Here is a 21,341-nt window from a genome sequence, read left to right on the forward strand (position 1 = left end):
GTGGAAACACTTGCAGGATCATATTTTTACTGAAAAAGAGTCAACTGCTATAAATTGACCCACCACTATGGACTTCAGTGGAGCTACGTCAGACTCCAGCAGCTGAACATTTAGCATGTAGTAGCCTTGTTGAAAATCAGTGGATCTGTTGACGATACCAGGCAATAAGCATTGGGTTCAACACTTGCATTACTCCTAGTAAAAGGGATTACAGAGGCAAGGATGTTAACTATGAATGGCTTCTCTGCTGAGATGAACAGCAAATAGAGGTAAAGCTATAAGGGCATGATCCCTGGAGCTAGCCGCATCAATACAGTGAATAGAAATTATTTTCCATTTGTCAGGGTGAGGAGAGAATAATTTAGTCTTCCTGAAAGACACCATTGGTTAAGAAGGGAAAGAAGAGATGTCAACCTTTGTGTGAACCTACATAATGAGCATTTTGTCAGCTTACCTCCAGAAAAAAAATAATTGGTGTATCTACCTAGTATCAGTGGAGATAGATAATTTTTTCCCTGTGAGGCTTGAAAGTTGCAACTGGATGTATTTGCTTTCTCATGGGTTTGTTATTAGACTTAACAAAGAGAACCCCTGCCCATGTATGTAATCAAACCCCCAAATTCTTTGAGGCTTTGGGGGAGTAGAAAGGGATGAAGGGGGAGGGAAACAAAGTCAGTGTGCAGTGCACACCTGACAGTCAGTAAAATCTGAGGGGTGGATAGGCTATGCCTACTTCAATGAATACAAATAAATGATATGTTTAGAAAGGCTGCATTTGCGTAAAGGCATGTTTGAGATGAACTTAAAACATCTAAGCCATATTTAGAAGATGACTAAAAAGAAGGAAGAGAGTTTGATATAGCAACATTTCAGAAAAAAAGGCAGAAGCAGTCTTTCGTTAATACTGGGGATTAGCAATTTAATTAGCTCAATCTTTAATGCAGGAAATTACCTAGTAAAAATAAGACTAGTTAACATTTGCAGCACACTTAAAATATTTAAATGAGTAAAGGGCAGATTTTCAATGACATTTATATGTCTACTAGATGCACTTTTTTCTCTAGATGACGAATTTTTTTTAATGCTTATGCTATTTGCTCCCAAAGGTTAAATGGGAGTTTATTTACTGTGGTGGTGTTGAGAGGACTACTGGGGGCTTTTCTTCATCTCAGTGCACTTCACTGCCACAGACAACCGATCTCTAATTTCCTGATATTATCATCTTGTACACTGAAGACTGTGTCAAGAGGAAAATAATGTGACTTTCTCTAGATAGGCCAGGAGTAGGCAAAAGCAGTGATGTTGAATATGATTTTTGATCAGGCTGAGACCATTTTGATCTCAGTTACCTAACGATCATCTTCCCATCATAGTGATTTGATGGCAGGGCAGTCAGGCCATCCTCAAAAATTCACATAGTGAAGAAATAGACTGAAAGAGCTTGAATCAGCTGTATGTGGTAAGAAGCACAAAATCACTAAGGGAGACAGAACTTAGTGAGTTATTTCTCCATAGAGATCACATTTGTCTGTGAGACAACACACTTTCAAGGTTAGCAGCTGGCCCGTGGATTCACTGACATAATTAAAAAAATTATTCTCTTTGTACTGTGTTAATGTTTCAGTGTACCTGCAAGTCAGACAATCTAGTTCTTGTCCTTGATGGTAAATGGGCGCAGAGGTTTTTATTTATTTGCTTGCTTTGTGTCAAAATGGTTTTTGTGCTGAAGCTAATCTGAAATAGAAATGTACTCTTTTTATATGATTTAAACCAAAATTTTAACAACTCTTCTGTTTTTCAAAGCAGCTAGTTTTTTTGCAATTATGTCATCCTGGTATCTCAGTTTGTTAAAAATGGTTTCTTCTCCCCACACAAAAAGAAAAAAAGAAATAAAGCAGAGGAGAAGTCTTGAAACAGATCTCAATCAAATGTGAAAAAGTAAAATGAACTAAAAAAAAAAAGAGAGAGAAAGAAATGTTAACAAAATTCCCATCCAAGTAAAATTATGCTTTATCTGGGACAATAACAACTGAAAAATTAAAAGAGGAATTTAGTTTGTATGATAATATTCCTTTAGGCTTACTTTCTTCTATCCTCACTCTTTATCTTTTAATGCTGTGTGATTCTAGCTTTTACTGTATGATGTTTTTTTCTTTCTTTTAATGGCTAAGCAGTAAGAATGAAGGGTTGGAAATGGGCCTCATACACAACAAAAGCACTCTCTTTTGAAAAAACCCCGTGGTTGTTTCCTTCCTTTGCTTTTCCATAACAAAGCTTAAAAATGTGTGTCCCATGATCACTCATTTCAGCTTTTGCATTATTGGGTTCAGTATTATACATAAAACTTTCATTGGTACATTAGTGGAGAGCATTTCTTGCCATCCTGATGTTGTCATCTCTGTCTCTGTTCTGCTCAGCCAATGCATCCAGCAAGCACTCGGTTTGCTTACAGGCTGAAAAGTCCTTAAAAGCTCAGAGGTGAGAGTGAGCCCAACCTCTGAGGTGTTAAGATTTGCTCTTGATCCTTTAAACTCTAAATATGAGGTGTTGGATAAAACCTGTAGATTTCTAACAATAGCTTCTTTTTTGTGTGTCTCTCCCCCCCCTCCCCCCCCCCCCCCCCTCCAATTTTAGGCTTACTTTAACCTTATCCTGTCCCATGGACTTGAAGAATTTTCCTATGGATGTACAAACATGTACAATGCAGCTAGAGAGCTGTGAGTATCCAATTGCTTTACCTATCAAAGAACAAGATTTTACTATAACATTCGGTGGTTAGATAGTATCTACATTGTCATATTTATGTGGTGAGACTGAATATTCCTATTTTGTAAGGGAAAATCATGTAGGAACAGTGCTTTAACTGTCCATCGCTGTACTGCGCAGCTGCCCTATCTCTGTGCTGTTCCTGCTCCCTTCCCTTTCCCCCTCCTGGGGCACATCACCTCACCCAGCAGGGCTGCATCACTTCCAGAGATAACCACGGAGATGCTAGGCAGGAGAAATTATTAAATCTCAGGAAAGTAAGAGCAATTAGTACACAGCTGGGCATTAGCTATGTCTGATCGAGACATACTATGGTCTTTTGAAAAATGGAAGCAACGTACCTGATGAAGCAGAGGTCTTATTAGCATACTTATGCTGGTAAACTAAACATGGCCAAGGCATGGACTTGGGTACCAGCACACACCCATCCGTACCACGTAGCTGCCAGCACACACCGTGGCACCGTTATGACATGTACCAGGTTACAAGCAGACAAAAAAAAAAAAAAAAAAAAAAAAGCAGACAAAACCAGGAGTGGCTCAGAAAATGGCATGTGCCAGCAATCATTCCCAATAGTCAGTAGGTACCAGGCCACCTTGGGTTTTTTGTGGGGAGGGGAGAATGGGTTTAGCTGTATGCATATGAGCTGCAGGCTACCACCTGCCTTTGTGCTCAAAGAATGGCTGTAGCTTATTTCATTTACCCATAAAGATGTAGCCATTGCAGTCAAAAAGACAACTCAGTGAGTCAAAACCTCTCTTTGCCCTCCACACCTCTCACTGTAGGTTCACAGGTTTATAAAAGCCACCATTTTCTTTTGGTAAGGGCCCAGCGTTCTGCAGTCTAGAAATCCTTGTTTTGTTGGTACACGCCAACTCCATCATCAAAGAATGACGAAAATAAAGCAAAATGCAGGCTGATACATAGACACAGAGAAATGTCATTTCAGTTGTAAACAGATTCTTTGATCAGCCATCAAAATTATTTTTTAGTGGCATACCAGGGCTGTATTTCAGAACATAACGGTGTTACTCGTTGCTCTTAATACAGCAATAGTGCAGTAACTGGTAACTAACAGCAATAGTGCTGTTGTTAATCAGACAGTTTAAAAATATAACTGAGATAACATGTATTGCAATGAAAGACAGGCTTCTCAGACATAATAATATTCGCTTTTGATGTTTTCCAGCCAGCTACCATCTAACAAACTCTGATTTCTTTATTGCAGTTGGCTACACTATGAATGATCTGATATTTGAGTGGCTAAGTGATGGACCTGTCCAAGTTGCAGAGGGTTTAACCTTGCCACAGTTTATTTTGAAAGAAGATAAAGAACTTGGTTATTGCACAAAACATTACAACACTGGTGAGCATAATTTTATTTTTTTCTATTAATTGCTTTAATGGTGTCTGTTGTCAATTTGTAAAGGGAAAAGATGGGTAAAATGACAAAAAATTTTTGAAATTAAAATTTCATTCAGCCACACTTATTTTTAAATCTGAAAAAATGAATTTTTCTCCCTTTTATTTTTGTTTGCTTGAAAGATTTCAAAATTTCCCTTAATTTCATTAAAAATATTCTAATATACATATTCTAATATTCTTAAAATCATTAAGGAATTTCAAATCTAAAAAAACTGATAAAAAAATCTAGTTGTTTTGATTTCCTTAAAATGAAACTTTTTTAACAAACTGTATCTTTTCTTAAATATGGATTCATCACTTTTAAAATACTGATTTTCTGAGCTTGATTTATTTCTCCAGCATATCAAATTGCCAATGAGGAAAGATATACAATTTTCACTAACTTTTATGTGTGGTCTAATTTATGAGATGTAGTATTTGAAAAGACAGTGCTTTAATTGCTGACCTGAATAGTGGACAGACATGAAATGTTGGGAAATTAAATGTTTGTTTAATATTCTAACATTTTTTCTTGTATTTGCTATTTTGAAGTTTCAAATGCTGTGTTTTCTATCTGTAGCTTTACAGAGCAGAGAGAACTCTTAAAATTTTGATTTAGCTGCTTTAAGTTTTATTTAATAGGTACAGCATTTAGAGAACAGTTTGCTGGGTGTTTGCTGGGATTAGATATAATCCCTCTCATCTAAAATAGCTTTTTCATCATTTCAGCGGAAGAGCCAATCTGGTTGCATCAAATACATTTGTTTCAGTCTGTGAAATAACACAACGTGAGAGGTTCTGCCTCTGCCAAAAATAAAGTCACATTAATTTCTTATGAAAAGAAAATTATTGTTTTTAATTTTTATAAATGCACCTTCTCACTTTGGGGCCCAAAATGCCAAGGAAGGAAAACTTTGTGATTCCACAGTCCAAAACCTGTGGAAAGGGGGACTGCTGTGACTTCTCATCTTTTCTCACACTTAAAGGGGATAATTGACAGTAAATTCCAGTAGACAGAGCTTACCCTTTGTAATTTAGCTGATACAAAGTTTAGCTATTTCTCACCACATGACTTGAACTCTGAATAACTGAGTTCATCTGCTTTTCTAATTACTGTCAGATAACCGCTTTGCAGGGTCAAACACCGAAAGTAAGAGAGGAGGAAGAGCATGGGCAATAACTTCCTTGTACACCCAGGAAGATTCCCCACAAAGGATAGAAATGCCAGTTAGTAGCTCCCATTACATGTAGTTAAATAAAATAGATGTGTAGTTACCGAAAGTTAAAAGTGTGTAGCCTGGCAAGGGGAACTGCAAAGCAATATTCGAGCAAAAGAAATCTTTGTCTGCAGGCACCCACATTACTGTCTTCTCTGTAGTATGCTCCTTTAAGTTTGGTGTGAAATTAAAATATGGATAAAAGCTGTAATAATCAGCCTTCTCCTGCCCACACCAACCAGGCTGTGCCGCAGGAATCTGGAGAGCATTCAACACGCTGGACTACTCTCATGCCGCTGCTGCCACATGTGGCCACTCCCCCCTTTCAAGTCCCCTTCTGTATGGGCAGACTGGTCAGGATCAGTCACTATCCAGGTCTCAGAGTCTGCCTTTAAGGTACAGGTCCAGTCCTGCCAAAAGATAGTATTCGGTTCTTCTCCCCTCCTCTCTTTGTCAAACAGCCTCTGCATCGTCCTTTGTGCCAACTCTCACACTCTGGTGTTCAGCTTTCTAGACTAGCAGAAAAATGTGAGTACATCACAAAAATGAGCAAAAAATCGCATTTCCCCTGAAAGGATGAAAGAGGAACAATGCATCTTCATGCGTTTGACCAACCAACACAAAAGAGATCCTTTGAAATCATTAGTATGACACTCCAGGAATGACAGACTTCTTGTACTTGGGTTAGTCTGCCTTGAGTGAGAGCCTTCATGGTACCTAAACCACAGTAATTTGGAGAGCAGCACAGAGTGACTGGATTAGTAGCTGATGAGCTGTTGCAATTTAGGACTCTGCATCCCCCACTGCACGACTAGCTCCACTGTCAGGCAATCCTAAACTTCTGTCCTCCCCTGCCCCTGTGGAGCAGCTGTTTGAAAAATCACTTACCTTCCACAAGAGACGTTGTGGGTTTCCTGGAGTTAGACTTTTGGCAAAATTCAAAGTAGGCTTTGAGTTGATTCTGCTGTGAGACGTAATCCACAGACACAGGCAAATGACATGACCAGAATGAGAAGGGGAGTGATCTGCCATAGGACTGTAAGACTAGTAGTTTACAATTTGGCTGTTTAAGTACGTTTGCTTAATCTCATGTCATTAAGAGAGCGAAATCCTGTCCCCTTTTAATACTAAACATTATATTTGACTAAGGTAAAATCTCATTAAATTTTGAGAAAAGAAACATTGTGTTGTATTTTCTGGAGCTCAAACAACTGTGCTAATATTTGCTTTCTCAGTTCATGTGAAGAACTGGGCACGGTCTGCTTCAGGGGTCCCATGCATCCCCCAAGCTAGCGTGCAACAAATGGTTAACTTGCCTTTGTGTATCAGGACCTGCTTATAGTGTTAGGTTAGGAAACAGGCCACACATCTAACTTATGTTCAGAAAACAAGATAAAAATGTGCAAAAAGCATTTATGAAAGTAATTTCGTGTTCTAGGAAAGTTTACATGCATTGAAGTCAAGTTTCATTTGGAGCGTCAGATGGGATACTATTTAATCCAGATGTACATTCCTAGCCTGCTGATTGTCATTTTGTCCTGGGTTTCTTTCTGGATCAACATGGATGCTGCTCCAGCTAGAGTCGCACTGGGTATCACTACAGTTTTGACAATGACCACGCAAAGCTCAGGATCAAGAGCTTCCCTCCCAAAAGTAAGGAAATAATTTTGTGCCACTGATTTGTTATTAAGAAATATTTGTATTACTTTTTGAAGTTTTTGAAAGATCTGTATGAACATGCATCTGATAAGGATACATGAGAGCGGTAACAGTGTGATGTTAAACTGTTGCAATACCCTTGCATTTGGTTTAAGGCAGGTTTCTACTGGTTTGTGGCATGGCTGGAGTGTTCTACAGTATGGATTTTTAATGAGTTTCTACTAGTTTTGACTTAGTTTTCAGCATTTAGAAGCCAGATTTTCTGAAGTATGTAGGTACCTGATTGGATTTCTGAAAGCACTTTCATGAAAATTGGACATTCTGTCTGACTAGGGACTTTATAAACTCTGTCTGGTCTTTTCTGGACTGTTAGAGTCTCAAATATCTTGACGTTTCTAGATATGGCAGTTAGTCCAATGGATATGTAAATATACCTAAATATATATATTTAGGTGTAAAATATGTATATGCAACACGTATGCACCTAGAAGGTTTCTCTGGAGGATCTTTTCAGTGAGGAACTGCTGATGTCTTTGCTTCATGGTGAAATTTGTCGATGTTGTCATTCAAGCGTTGTCTGCAGACATTCATCCTGTCTATGCACAGAAATATCCCCCCACTCAAATTTTGTGGTCTTTTTAATCCAGGCCAGATGCTGTAGATGGGTTTACAGATTACAGACTGAATAGTTTAGTCAGGCTGGCAGCTCTTTTCAGGATAAGCACAGCCTGAATGCTGATAGCATTCCCAGAAGAATTTCATGTGCATGCTCAGGTTTTGTACAATTTTCTGGAAGAGAGCTCAGAGGTATGTCAGTTTACAATAGTCTAAGGAGTCACAAGATATATTCCCTGAAGAGACCGCTTTACAGCAATCCAGCATCACAGGGATTGGGATCATAGCAGCAATGAAAAGCACAAATTCTGAGTGTTTGTATAGATCGCGATCCATTCCATAAAGCATGTTGTATTTTGTTCTACTTTACCCTCAGTATCACATTTAGTCTCATTCCAAATGCTGTAATTTGTTCAAGTGGAGTATAGATAGGGCAACTTCAAAAACTGCACAGATTGCGTTACTCTTGTGTTGGGATGAGAAAGTATCACTTAAAAATCTGGTGACTACAACAGTTGGTTCAGCTTCCCTTGTTCACTTGGAGATATGTATAATTTTCCATGCAAACTGAAAGCCTTTCATATGTTAACTCAAAATTTCAAATGGATAATTTCTTAAACATTTGGTTAGACAATTCAGTCAATATTACCAATTGAACACTCTGAAAAGAAAGTCAACGAAGAGATAATCTTGGCAAGGAGAGTACAGGCTCTGTAGATAGCAAGTTTGGAGTCACTGAAGGCTGTGTCTAGATGGTACAACACAACTCCATGTGATATATTCCAAGTTTCTTCCAAATTAACTGGCCTGAGATTTAGAGACGGTACAATCACTGTAGTGGAGATTTCCACCCACGTTTCCAACTGGGCACACATACCCTGCCAAGAAGCTCTCAGTGTTAGCATGCCCCAAATGCTAATGCTTTAGAAAGACTTTTCGTCATACACCTTTGATCCAGCTAAAATGTTTCTCCCTTTTGTATTCTACCTTGTTTGAGTAGAAAAGTATTTGCTGCATAATTTTCTGGGCTTCTGCTGAGTGGAAGAAATGGGAAGATCCAGAATATGTTGACTGTGGCTATTTGATTATCGGAGAGGTTCTTCTTCAGCATCAGGATTAAATACATTTATGTCAGCAGCTGCCACAGAATGGTGATGCTCTGGCCCTACTCCATCTTCTTTTCTGCTGTGTTCGTTTGCCAGAAGATAGGTACTAAGGAAAAGTACTTCACCAGAGAGCCCAGCACACTTATTTCAGTCAGGCTACACCTGGTTGTTGCAATTTCACTGTGTAATTCAGCTGACCTGTACTTTACAGCTTTGGTCTCTATATATGTGAGTTAATCCTCATGGGGGCTTTTGAAGGTGTGCCAGTTGACTTAAAAATGTGGTTCTAAGTAAATGCTAGCACACCTGCCAGCTGACTCCCACCTCGGATGACTCAGGTGCCTGAAGAAACACAGGACTGATGAAAACAAAAGTGCTTCAAAACAGGCTTTGTGTGCACATGTAGCTGTATAGCCATATATCACCATAGAGGTCTCATATCACCAATATCTGATTCCTTACACAAAGAAGCAAGCTTTTCTTGTTGTTGCTGGCACCTAGCTATTTTAAAAACTCATCTGTAACTTAATACCAAAATTGTATCTCTTAATAAAATCTGTCCAGCCGAAATGCATTTAGAAATAAAAATATGAAAAGAATTGAATCAAATCAGTGTTAAATCTGAAGTCCCAAAATAGCTCTTTAAAAGTAATGTTTTTTTTAAGTTCTGTCTACATATTGCCAAGACACAGGAATTTAGGCTGTCAATAAAACATCCATTTAAAAATTGCTCCAAGCATGAATATCTAACAGAATAAGACATGACAGGAGGGTTATTTTTGCAAGAGTACTGAAAAAAAAGATGCAACTCTCCTTTGTGAAAGCAGCCTAGATTTGAATACAAGAGTTACATTTTTTTCCCCATCCTTTCTGTCCTGTTCTTATTAACACACATTTATACAACTTGAATTTACCTTTAATTTACCCACTGTCTCATGCCAAGTTTCTTCTCATTCTTCTCTATTTTAGTAGAGCTTTACCATGAAAAATAACAAAGCATCAAAACTCACCAAATTTAAAGGGAGTAATTCCTTTACCTAAAAAAAGGCAAAGAAGAGTTGTGATAAGATTCCTGGTTAGGTTTTTTGTCTGTTTCCAAGTTACTATCTAAATGCTGGAAGTGTTACTGTTTAGAAGTAATTACCTACACATTGTTCTCAACCCTGGTATAAAATTACATGATGGAGTTCTGTTTGCTTAAAATATCTCTTTTCCATATTAATAACTAATATTCATTTTGATACACAGATTTCATAATGGTAGGTCACAGCAACACAGACATTAGGCATTTGGTTGTTGAAAATTAAACATAAGATTGAGACTGCTGAAAAGAAAAGAAACTAAAAGAATAATTCCAGCTGAGGCTCATGTTTGCTGCACATAAGAGAAACATCTAGAAAGACTCTTCCAAATGAAATGTAATTATATTTATTTAGTAAATTTTGTAGTATTTCTGTGGAATTATTATCTTTGGAGTATTTTGAAATTCAGGCTAAGAATACAGGGTCAAATTACAATATCAGCAACATAGTAATGAAGAAATCAATGTGCATTCTTTTCGCCTTATTCTTCTACAAATTAGATTTCTTTGTTACAAAAGGTAAGAATAAACTATGAGAGAGTTTACATCCCAACAAAGCTACTGTTCCGGGAAGGGAGACCTGCAGTGCCTGTTTCAGAAAGCAGAAAGGTTCTATTCCTCTACAGTTTTAGCATAAGCTGGGCAATACCACGCCCTGCTTCCTTCATGGACAGGAAATAATGATTTTCTGTATAGGGAGTATCTGCAGAGAAATATTCACCATGGTGTCAACCTCTTTTATAGTGATGAAATTATTTTGTGTTTGTTACAGAAGACTAGTGAGGGGTCCTGTAACCAGTTACCCTTACGGGGTGTGTTAGGGGGTGGTAAGGAACTCACCCAGAAAGCTGGGTTTTAATAGTCTCCCTCCAGTTTGGCTAATCCATTGCTGGTATGCCCAGGAATGGTGATCTAAAATGGCAGGTTTGCTATGATCGGTTACCTTTCCCACATCTTCATGTATGTAAGTCTTACCCACATCTGATACTCTATGTCTGGATTCCTCTAGTCGTGTCATCATTTTCCACTTAGAAACTTTGGCTAGATACATGTTTGTGCACCCAGCTACTCCAGTAGCTCTTGCCGATCGGCCAGCTAAGCAGAAATCCTGGTTGCCAGCTGGGTGATCAGCATGACCACACATCCACAATGAAACCCTCATGAAACCCTGCACTTTCTATGCGAGTCCTGTGCAAAAGCCAGGGAGCTACCTTGCACCTAGGGTTTGCTGGACTTCATCTATGCAGAGAAACTCTATGGCACGCAAATCAGGAATCTGATGTAACCTACCATACATCCATGCAATACTTAGCACATGCTTAGAAACAACACCTTCTAGAAGTATCAGACCCACGGCACAAAAATGGCAGTATTATAAATCAATGGACTAAGGAACTTCTGGGCATCATAAGGGACACAGAGACATAGAATATGCCTTTACATATTTTATGGTCCCAGCTGTGTATAAGCTGGGGGAGGAAAGGGGAGGATATCAGGGTACAATAGTGCAGAATTATTGAGAAGTGTTAGAAAACAGTTCTTTCAGAACATTGAATAACCATTCTCTTGCTATTCTATTTATTTTTAAACATCTTCCCTTTTGTTGAACCAACAGAATCAAAAGTTTTAAAGAATTTTTAAAAGAGGCATTTGAAAGAATGAGTTCTCTACTGTGCTAGTAATTGGGTATTTTTCAAATTGCTTTCTTCTTAAAACCTTACATAAACCAAACCTTAGCAACAACAGCCCAAGAAAATGAATCACTTTTAATGCCATAAAGCAAAACATTTGAGGATAGTTTAAGTCAAGTAAGTGATAGCAACTGCATTTTACACAGTTGCATAGCATTCATATTGTGTTACTTTAATGCAGAGTGCTTAACGAATGCATGTTCCTTCCCCAGGGAGCAATCTGTGCAGAAAAAAAGTCTCATTCAAAGCTTACCGAAACCTCTGGGAATCCTTCCATTCACTTCATTTTGCTTTGGATCACTAAATGCATTACCAAATGCAATAAAAGCATTATATTCTAATCGGTGCAGAGACTTGCAAAACCAAAGTCAATGAAGTCTACCCCCTTTGGCAGTAAATGACTGCTTTTATATGTCGTCCACTATCCCCAGCATATTTGGAGACTTTTCAAGATTCGTGGGCTGCTGGTGGACCGGTCTGAGAAAGTAATCTCTCCTTTTTTCAATGTCAAAAGTTATCAAGTAAAGGAGCTCTAAGAATACAGCACATTTTTTATTCTGAATTAAGGTTAAAATGATGCCATAATAAAATTATATAAAAAAAAAGAAGAAATTAGGAGAAATAACAATAAACAAAAAGGAATAGATGCTGTTATCAGAGATGATATTATTCTGTGTTCATTTGTTTTCATAGTAGAGCTCTTAAGGTGATAGCTTACCCTTTTATGTAACAAAACAGAGAGATGATACATTTTGGTGCAGCATTATGGTAAAAAAGGCAATAATGAAGTAACTTGAAATGGAAGCAATTTTTTGACTAATTACTTTTACTCTAGTCTCAGGATCTGAAGAGGAAATATAGGGGTAATTCAGCAATCATGAGATATGTTAATTGGCACTTGGCTTGTATGGGTGTCTGAGCACTTCACACACTGCTTAAATAATTAAGCCAACCCTGTTTTTATCAGATGTTTACACATTCCTGTTGGAGACCTAATGGTCCTAAAACATTACCTTGATATTTAATATGCCTGCCCTATGTCACATAATTACATATTCTGATAGGGGAACTGCAAACAAATTTCCACTTTTAAAAAATCTGTTCAGGGGCTTTGAGTGGATTTAAAAAGAAAGATCCTAGTGGTTGTCAGTTTTCTTGACCATAATAAAAGTGGGCATGCTGTCCAAACTCTTGGGAAGTCAGGCTGCGCTGTCAGGTAACCATGAGGATCTACTCTTCGGTCATGTGCCTACGTGGAATTGTTTTAGCACTCACTTGTTTTGTTCATTTCCAATGTTCTTATATAATTTTCTTTTCCCTCCCCATTATAGTTTTAACATATAACATATATTCCTTCTTATATCAGAAGATCATGAAGCCCACTTTAGCTCTTATTTTTGAGTTTGGCAAAGCTAGGCACAACCAAATCTTGTATTCAGACAAATTTTCAGTGCCCATTATTATATTCCGTACAATATTTGAATCTGGGTACAGAGATCTGTTCTACACTGCATAATGAAGGAAATCACATAGACTGGACCTGTTTTTCAACAAAAAAAGTTCTAGAATAAAACAAGGGTCATAAGTAAGTGAGCATGTGCTGCAACTTACTGAAGCAGTTACTTGAGTACAAACTAATTGTGACTAAATATAGAGTTCTGTGTGTAAAATAAGCAGTCCTACAAAAGACTATAAAATAAATTCCTGTTGTTTATAAACACCTGCTTATAACTTATAGTTTAAAAATGGTGTTTTCTGATTCTGCTCAACAGCTTTTTCATATTCCATTTCTTTATTCTTACTTGCTCCCCCTTTACTTATGTTTTCTCATTAATGGTTTTGAGGCAAGTTATTAATGTGTTTGTGCTTGAGGGCAAGAGAATGTTTGAACTGCAGTGGAAGATGTGGTACATGTATCAGATGATATATGATGTACCAGAGAGAACTTTCTAGCCACTTCAAGTATCAATAGCATTGTGGCCATGTTAATAGCAGCTTGAAAATATATGCTTGGCCCTGATGAAAAGAGTGTGTGGAGCCCAGAAACCTCTCTGCTCCTTCCACTTACATCAGCTGGTCTTGTAAAAAAGACACGTTCCCTTCTTGCAAATCTTGTACCTTTGAGATTTAGGTAGATACTTACACAGCTAGCCTATGCAGTTATAACTTCACTGGGAGCAGCAAGTATCTCTATTAAGGCGATGCTGGACGAGCTTTGGCACAGTTATACATGCTGTGATCACATATCCATTATAGGAAGAAATTTTTTTCCCCCGTTGCACAACCATTTCCAGTTCTATAAAACTAAAGATCTGGGTCTGCTGCATGGGAAAGAAGACAAAAACCAGCAGGATCCATGCTTCTTGTGAGAAGAGCAGGAGGAAGAAGGATATAGATGTTAAAACAGAGCATTTAAATCTGTTGCTAGAAATTGCCACATTATTCTGTTTAGCTTGGCCACAGACATGTGGTGTCCTGGTCAATCTTTGGGTCTTACAGTACTTATGTATGGATTCTAGTGAAATTCTTGCTGCCCTTCATTCTGTGCAAAGTTGACTGATGAGATACTGACTGCTGTGTTGTCTGATAAAGACTAATATGTTAGGATCTATAGCAGATTCTACTCTATGAAAGTAAAAAATAAAAAATTGAGTAAATCAGTCACTTCTTCCACTGTACTAATCTAAACTTTACTTTTCTGTATAGTGAAGACAGTGGTATTTACTGTACTACAAAACCAGGAGTTGCTGCCATGCGTGACAGCTAAAAATATGCAATAAGATGTGTCTGAATACCTCTGGGATGTGGTTTGAGTACTCCTGGCACTTCCTCAGCAGGTTTTATAATGCAGTCATCTGGGAGGGCTGGCATTCAGTGGAGCCTATTTCAAGCATCAGAGAAGAGTTGAAGTTATTGTGCACACCAGTCTGCCGGTTGTTTCATAACACTGGCAGGGTACTGGGGCTCTCCAGCTTCATTGCTGCACCCTCCAGGACCTTCTGGCAGCTTTTAGCAGCTCTCTGAGGAATGCTCCGTGCCGCTCTCACACACATACACACTGCAAACCTGCTCTGAAGCAATGACATACACTGTTGTGGCTCATTCATTTCAAATAATTGCAAGCCTTGACTCTATTAGATCATCTAGGAGTATTACTTATGAGTATCCTCTGTTAATATTTCATTTCAGATAATGTTGATGGGACCTCCTGGAGTCTGGGAAACCCACTTTCATTTGCAGTGTACCTTAAGGCTGCCTGCCGTCTTTCAGTCTGAACAACAGTGCACACTGCGCATGGCTGTTAAGGCGGCTGGGCCATTGACATCTTACACCCCAAAAGTTGTCTTTAAGTTACAGTGCAACTGTTTGAGTTCTGTTCTTGAATGACAGGTCTTTTTTTCCTTTGGGAAACGTTTCTTTGGGGGAAAAAAAAATTCATTATATAGATGCCTGGAAGTATTAACCCTTTCCTCCCCTCTCCCTCTCCCCCCCAAAGAAAACAGAGAGAGGAAATTTACTTCTTTTCATGGATGCATTACACAAACTTCTGGAGGATGAGGAACTAAATGACTCAGTGTCTTGTTTTTACGTATAACGTCTGTGTTACGACATGACTATGACTTTAATTGCCCCCAGTAGTGGGACACAGTATTCTTTGTTGTAGTAAAATCAGCTTTGGCAATAAAACAATTCTAAACTAGGCATTGGCAAGACAAAAATATAATTTGGTTTTAAGGCATGGAAATACAGTCATGCACTCTAGAATGTGTCACTATTTATAGATCCTAGTAGTAAAGTTTAAAACCCTGATGAAGCAGTCTCTTTTCCTCCTTATTTCTTCTTCCTAGAAGCTTGGAGTTAATTGAGATATCTTGTCTCAAGGAGAAGGGAGCATGAGAGCAAAGAGTTCTGATCCTCAGTAGATTGTATCTGGTGTTAGGCCTCCCTGCCTGTGAAAAATAGACATAGCGTGCCGTCTTTCCTTATTCTACCAAAGGTTAAGGCTCTGGAGGATTGAGCCTGAACTCTCAGTACATCTGGAGATAAACATAAGTGACTAAATCACAGCAGAAAAAGTAAGTTACAAAAAAGGGAGAACACATAACAAATGTTCCTCAGCACATGTATTCATAGAAAAGATAGTACTGTTATGTTATAAATAACTATCAGTAATGACACTATTATAATGAGAACATAACAGTATCTGTCACATATGGGAGAAACTATTTCTATTAAAAGATGGTCTACTGAGAAACTAAAAATTAGCTTAAAGTATTTAATCAGTATAAATGATTGCATTGTTCATCTCTTTTCTGCAGAAGGGCATTTTCCTTTGTGTGCATAATGGCAATCAAAACACTTTACTGGTAGATTTGTACTAAAATATGAAGAACAGCGCTACTTTTAAAATTTATCTGTGGTCAGGAGGCACTGATGCCCATCCCTTTATAGGGCAAACCCCATTTTTAAAAAACATATCTTAATTTTCTAGGGAACTAGGCAAATGGTCACAGACAGCAATGAGAATACCACCTTCCAGTGTGCTCTGGTCATCAAAAACTGACTTTAAAAAAAGTTTAAGTTTGCATGGAACTGACAAAGAAAAAATGAAGTTATAAAAAGTGAAGCAGCCCAAATGTCAGGATTATGATAAAAACTCTTAGAGTTAGACAGTGTGTTCTGTTGCTTTTTCTTATTCAAACAATCAAAATACTCGCTCGCTTTTTTAAGGAAGCCGTAGTTGTCTGACAGGATCTATTTTATGAATTTGTTGGCTGCATTTGCTGTCTCCTGAACCTTCTAGCAGAAACAGAATCTGCTCGGAATGAAAACAAAATCCTATCACTGGGAATGATGTGAATGAAAGCGTTCAGATGCTCAGGCTTTACCACCACTCTTTCTTTGTACCAGGGCTCCCCCAGGTCAAGGGTGACAGGGTTATTCCATGAAGATAACAGTGCAGAACAACGCAGTTATGCATACATCTATCCCTGGATATGAAAAAAATAATAACCTTGCTTTTATGCATCTCAAAATGGCTAAAATACTACTCTAGGAAGCAATGTGGTCTTTTTTTATGTCTTGTTTTCTCTATCCCATCTAGTGAGTGGGAAGAATAAGACATAATTATTCTCTTAATTGGTTAATTATTCTCTCTGAAGTTAGTTCATTTGTCATTCTTTGGTAATGGTGTAGTGTTGATTTTAACTGGGTAGTGTTTTCTTCTTGATAAATAAGAAATGAGAATGTTTGTTTTTTGTGTCTTTTCTTAACAATTTTCCAATGCCCTGTTAGAATGGAGATAAACACTGCATTGCTCATGCTAGAAGTGTTATGTGCCAACCACACCACTGAGTATAGAGGTGACTTCTTATCTTTTTCTACATTGACTGGAACAGGAAACAGATGTTTTGCAACACGTCAAAAAAGTGTGTACTACACATGCTTCCAGGCAGGACTTGTAGCTTGGCAAGTGATTTCATGGTGAATTGTTTTAAGGTAAAACTCTCTCGGTGAGTGCAGCTATAAGAGTTGATTAGCTTCTTGCATTAATGAGGTTTCAGTAGAAGCTTTGCCCAAATTAAAAGGCGTATCTAATTAAAAGACTGTGGATTGCTTGAATATGGGAACTGCACTTCATGGCAAGTTCATCTGGCCAGTTACCTTCATGATTTCCGTGATTAGGCTGACTTCCTCCAGATGTACTCTTAGTTAACTCTTAGTTAAGGACAGGCAGCCTCAATAGCAGCTGTTGACCGCAGCAGAGTTCAAAAGCATCTTACCCAGCTCCTCTGTCTGCCATCTGCAAAAGAGACTTTTAAAATAAATCCTTGCCAGTGCTAGCCATTGTCCTCATTATGATTTTTTTTTTTTTTTGTAATTCATACTCTTTTGAGATGCTCTTCTGAAAGACAACTGAAAATCACCTTGAGAGAATGAAAATGAATTTTCAGCTATAATATTTTCAGCTAAAACCAAATTTGCTATTTTCAGGTAAAATAAAATATATAGTTCTTCCTATCTCCTCTTTGTCTGTTTAGTACGCATTGTATTAAATCTGTGCTCCAGCAGTGATATACATTTTAGATGAGGTCAGGCATTTTCTTTGAGAAACTGCTTTTTGTAAAAAAATGTTCCTTTGTTGAAGCTATGCAAAGGGTACTTTAGAATAATGTTCTCATTATTGGAAAAAATTCCCAAACCATTGCTGTTGACTTCCAACCACTGTATGCTTTCTCCAAGACATCTTTTTTTTTTAGTTTTTGAAACTGCTCTGTTACTTGGAAATCAGAAGTTAATCAATCTAAAAATATCTGAAAAGTTTGAAGTGATTGGAAATTATGGCAATGGTTCAATTGAGATGATTTTAAAAAATCAAATTTGTGATTTGTGACTTTTTTACATTTTCTTGTTTATTCTAATTTAGAAGACATTTCTGAAATGTCAAAAATCCCCAGGAAAGGGAAAAACCACATCCCACTCAGATCTAACATTTACTGAGATGGTGGTAGGCACTTTTCAACTTTAAATAATATTAAGAGTTCAGAGAAAAATTGCTCTAATTAGAACCTTACTATAACCACAAGATCAAGCTTTGGCACTGAAACACTCTGAGAAGAAGAGAATAAAATCAACCTGCCTCATAGTGAGCTCCAGCCATGCTCATTGTACCCAGCATATGAAGCTTCAAGTCATCAGAGCATAGTTTAATCAGTTGTTTCTATTCTGATGTGGTTTAGTCACTTCTATAAATTATAGACCTTTTTTTTTTCCAAGTCCAGAAGGGACAATGTGGCCTTCCAGCATAACACTGTTTTTTGCATCCAATTGCTCTTACAGTTGTGTTCTATAAATGCTCTATATTTGGCTTAAGTATGTCATAAAAGTGTGCAGTCTTGTTTAGAAAATGAAGTTTGGAAATTTATTTCAGTACCTACCGATGCACACTCTTCAAGGGAAATGCTTTTTAGAGACTGGGGATTCTCTGGCTTTACCCTCTAGCTGGTGTTCCTTGCTATGCATTTCTCGTCTAGCGTACAAATGCTTTCCAGACCCCATGCCTTTTCTCATTCAGGAAATCCTGCAAAGAAATTGAGCAACCTTTTGATCTCTTTTTTAGTAAACTAAACAGATTGAGCTTCTTTTTTCTCTCACTTCTACAACGTCTTCTTCAGCCTTCAATCTTGTATCTTCCTCACTGTGCCGACATAATTTTTTAAAATATAGCAACCACAACTACGCTACTGTGGAAACTCTTAATATAGCTTTCTTCCTCCTTCTCCTCCTCCTCTGTTCTGTTTATAGGCTCTGTAGTCATATTCACCTTTTCCCCACAGCTTTGCGTAGCTGATGCTCCATCGGCGGTCCCTTTCAGTACCACTCGAGGTGGGTGGTACAGCCACCCTGCCTACAGAGGTGGCCCCCTCCTTGACTCCAGCAGCATGGCCCAGTACTGGGCTCCTTTCACAAGCATTTGGTTTCAAATTGCCCCGTAATCCTAATAATACTGTTCCTGTCATTGTTTATGATTCTACCACTCTTTGTTTCTTCTGATATTTTTCTACATTTTTTCCAGGACTTTTTGTTTCTATTGATTGGTGCTCCCTTTCCTCTGGTTTTACCTGGTTTTAAAATATTTCCTTTTTAGCTTTTTTTCAATAGTAATGCCTATTTCTACTTCACCTGTTATGCCATAAAGGGTATTTAAAAACCAAATTTGGCCAGTTTGATGGTTGTGGAATTGCAGTTATTAAAATCTTTAACTCTTGCATGGTTGTAACATACTTAATGCTAGTAAATAAGAAAACGTTTGTGACAGCCTGTGCTTGTGCCATGTAAACTAGGACACATTACTGCTTTCTGAAAACCCTGGTGCTGGTTTTGGCTGGGATAGAGTTAATTTTCTTCATAGTAGCCAGTATGGAGCTGTGTTTTAGATTTGTGCTGAAAACAGTGTTGACAACACAGGGATGTTTTGGTCCCTGCTGAGCAGTGCTCACACAGAGCCAAGGGCTGTTCTGCTCCTCACCCCACCCCACCAGCGAGGGGACTGGGGGGACACAAGGAATTTGGAGGGGACACAGCTGGGACAGCTGACCCTGACTGACCCAAGGGATATTCCAGACCATAGGACGTCATGATCAGCAATAAAAGCTGGGGGAAGGAGAAGGAAGGGGTGGACATTTGGGGTGATGGTGTTCATCTTCCCAAGTCACCGTTACGCGTGCTGGGGCCCTGCTGTCCTGGAGATGGCTGAACACCTGCCTGCCCATGGGAAGTGGGGAATGAATTCCTTGTTTTGCTTTGCTTGTGTGCACAGCTTTTCTTTCCCTATTAAACTGTCTTTACCTCAACCCACATTTTTCTCACTTTTACCCTTCTGATTCTCTCCCCCATCCCACTGCGGGGTGGAGTGAGGGAGTGGCTGTGTGGGGCTGAGTTGCCGGCCAGGGTTAAACCACAACACCAGCTGGCTGTAAATCGTTAATTCTCTAAGGGAGGAAACTGACAGAAAAAACTATAGCTGAAGAAGTATCAGAGTGCAAATAAGCACAAAAAGGACAACTCCGGAAGTTTCCATGACTTTTCTTGCCATTTGTGGAATAAGAAGATGTGCCGAGAACTAAATTGAAATAAAAATGGAAAAGCTAGATTAAACTGAGTAGTAACTTACAATAAGTATCAGACAGTGTTGTGAAAAATGGCAGTTTATGTGAATTTTTGTACATTTAATCAGTATTGTGGTTTAACCCCAGCCAGCAACTAAGCACCACACAGCCACTCACTCACTCCCCGCCCCCGACCCAGTGGGATGGGGGAGAAAATAGGAAAAAAAAAAAAAAAAAAAAGATAAAACTCGTAGGTTGAGATAAGAACAGTTTGGTAGAATAGAAAGAAATAAACTAATAATAATAATAAAACTACAATAATAACAAAAGGATTGGAATATACAAAACAAGTGATGCACAACACAGTTGCTCACCATTCGCTGACCAATGCCAGGTAGTTCCCGAGCAGCAATCCCTCCCAGGCCAACTGCCCCCAGTTTATATACTGGGCATGACGTCACATGGTATGGAATACCCCTTTGACCATTTTGGGTCAGCTGTCCTGGCTGTGTCCCCTCCCAACTTCTTGTGCCCCTCCAGCCTTCTCGCTGGCTGGGCATCAGAAGCTGAAAGATCCTTGACTTAAGTCTAAGCACTAGTTAGCAACAACTGAAAACATCAGTGTGTTACCAACATTCTTCTCATACTGAACCCAAAACATAGCACTGTACCAGCTACTAGAAAGAAGATTAACTCCACCCCAGCCAAAACCAGGACAGTCAGTTAAATAGCAATAGTCAGGGGCAGCTGGGAGAGGCATGATTGCATGAGAGCCTCCCAGGCGCCCAGCCAGATAAGCAGCTGACAGTTTGGGTGTATGGGTGAGGTGAAGTAAGAATTTGTAAGCAAGCAAGTCTTTGTAGCACCAAATAGGAAAAATGTGGATTAAGATGGAATGTAAAAGAGAAATTTATGAGTTTCATTAATTACGAGACAACAGAGTTCCAGCGGCAATATTAGCCTGAGAGGAGAAAAAACTCTTCATAAGCAAAGCCGGATAGGCAATCATTTCTAATATCAATTAAAGTGAATAAATACAGTGTTAAAAATAGTAAAAATTAAAAAATGTAGATTTTCTTTTGGATTTGAGGAACTGTAATGATGTAAAGAGTTACTTTTCTGTCCATGCAAGATTAAAAATGCACAGGAAAAAGAAGAAACTGCCTAACGTATGGGGGCAGAGGAGGAAGAGA

The 21,341-nt window shown here is 38.5% G+C and overlaps 1 protein-coding gene across 6 annotated transcripts in view; it reads left to right on the forward strand.

The window, feature by feature from the left end:
• Positions 1-21,341, forward strand: part of GLRA2 (glycine receptor alpha 2) — a 134,391-nt gene that overhangs the window by 43,353 nt on the left and 69,697 nt on the right. For 5 of the 6 annotated variants that reach the window (XM_049834167.1, XM_049834168.1, XM_049834166.1 and 2 more), the window contains exons 5-7: positions 2,635-2,717; positions 3,995-4,132; positions 6,826-7,040. In XM_049834167.1, coding sequence (XP_049690124.1) covers positions 2,635-2,717; positions 3,995-4,132; positions 6,826-7,040 — 436 coding nt within the window. The remainder of the gene's footprint in view (positions 1-2,634; positions 2,718-3,994; positions 4,133-6,825; positions 7,041-21,341) is intronic. The other variant, XM_049834170.1, reaches the window with a different exon arrangement.

This window comes from Accipiter gentilis, chromosome 31 (assembly GCF_929443795.1).
Source record: "Accipiter gentilis chromosome 31, bAccGen1.1, whole genome shotgun sequence".
Classification (NCBI taxonomy): domain Eukaryota; kingdom Metazoa; phylum Chordata; class Aves; order Accipitriformes; family Accipitridae; genus Astur; species Astur gentilis.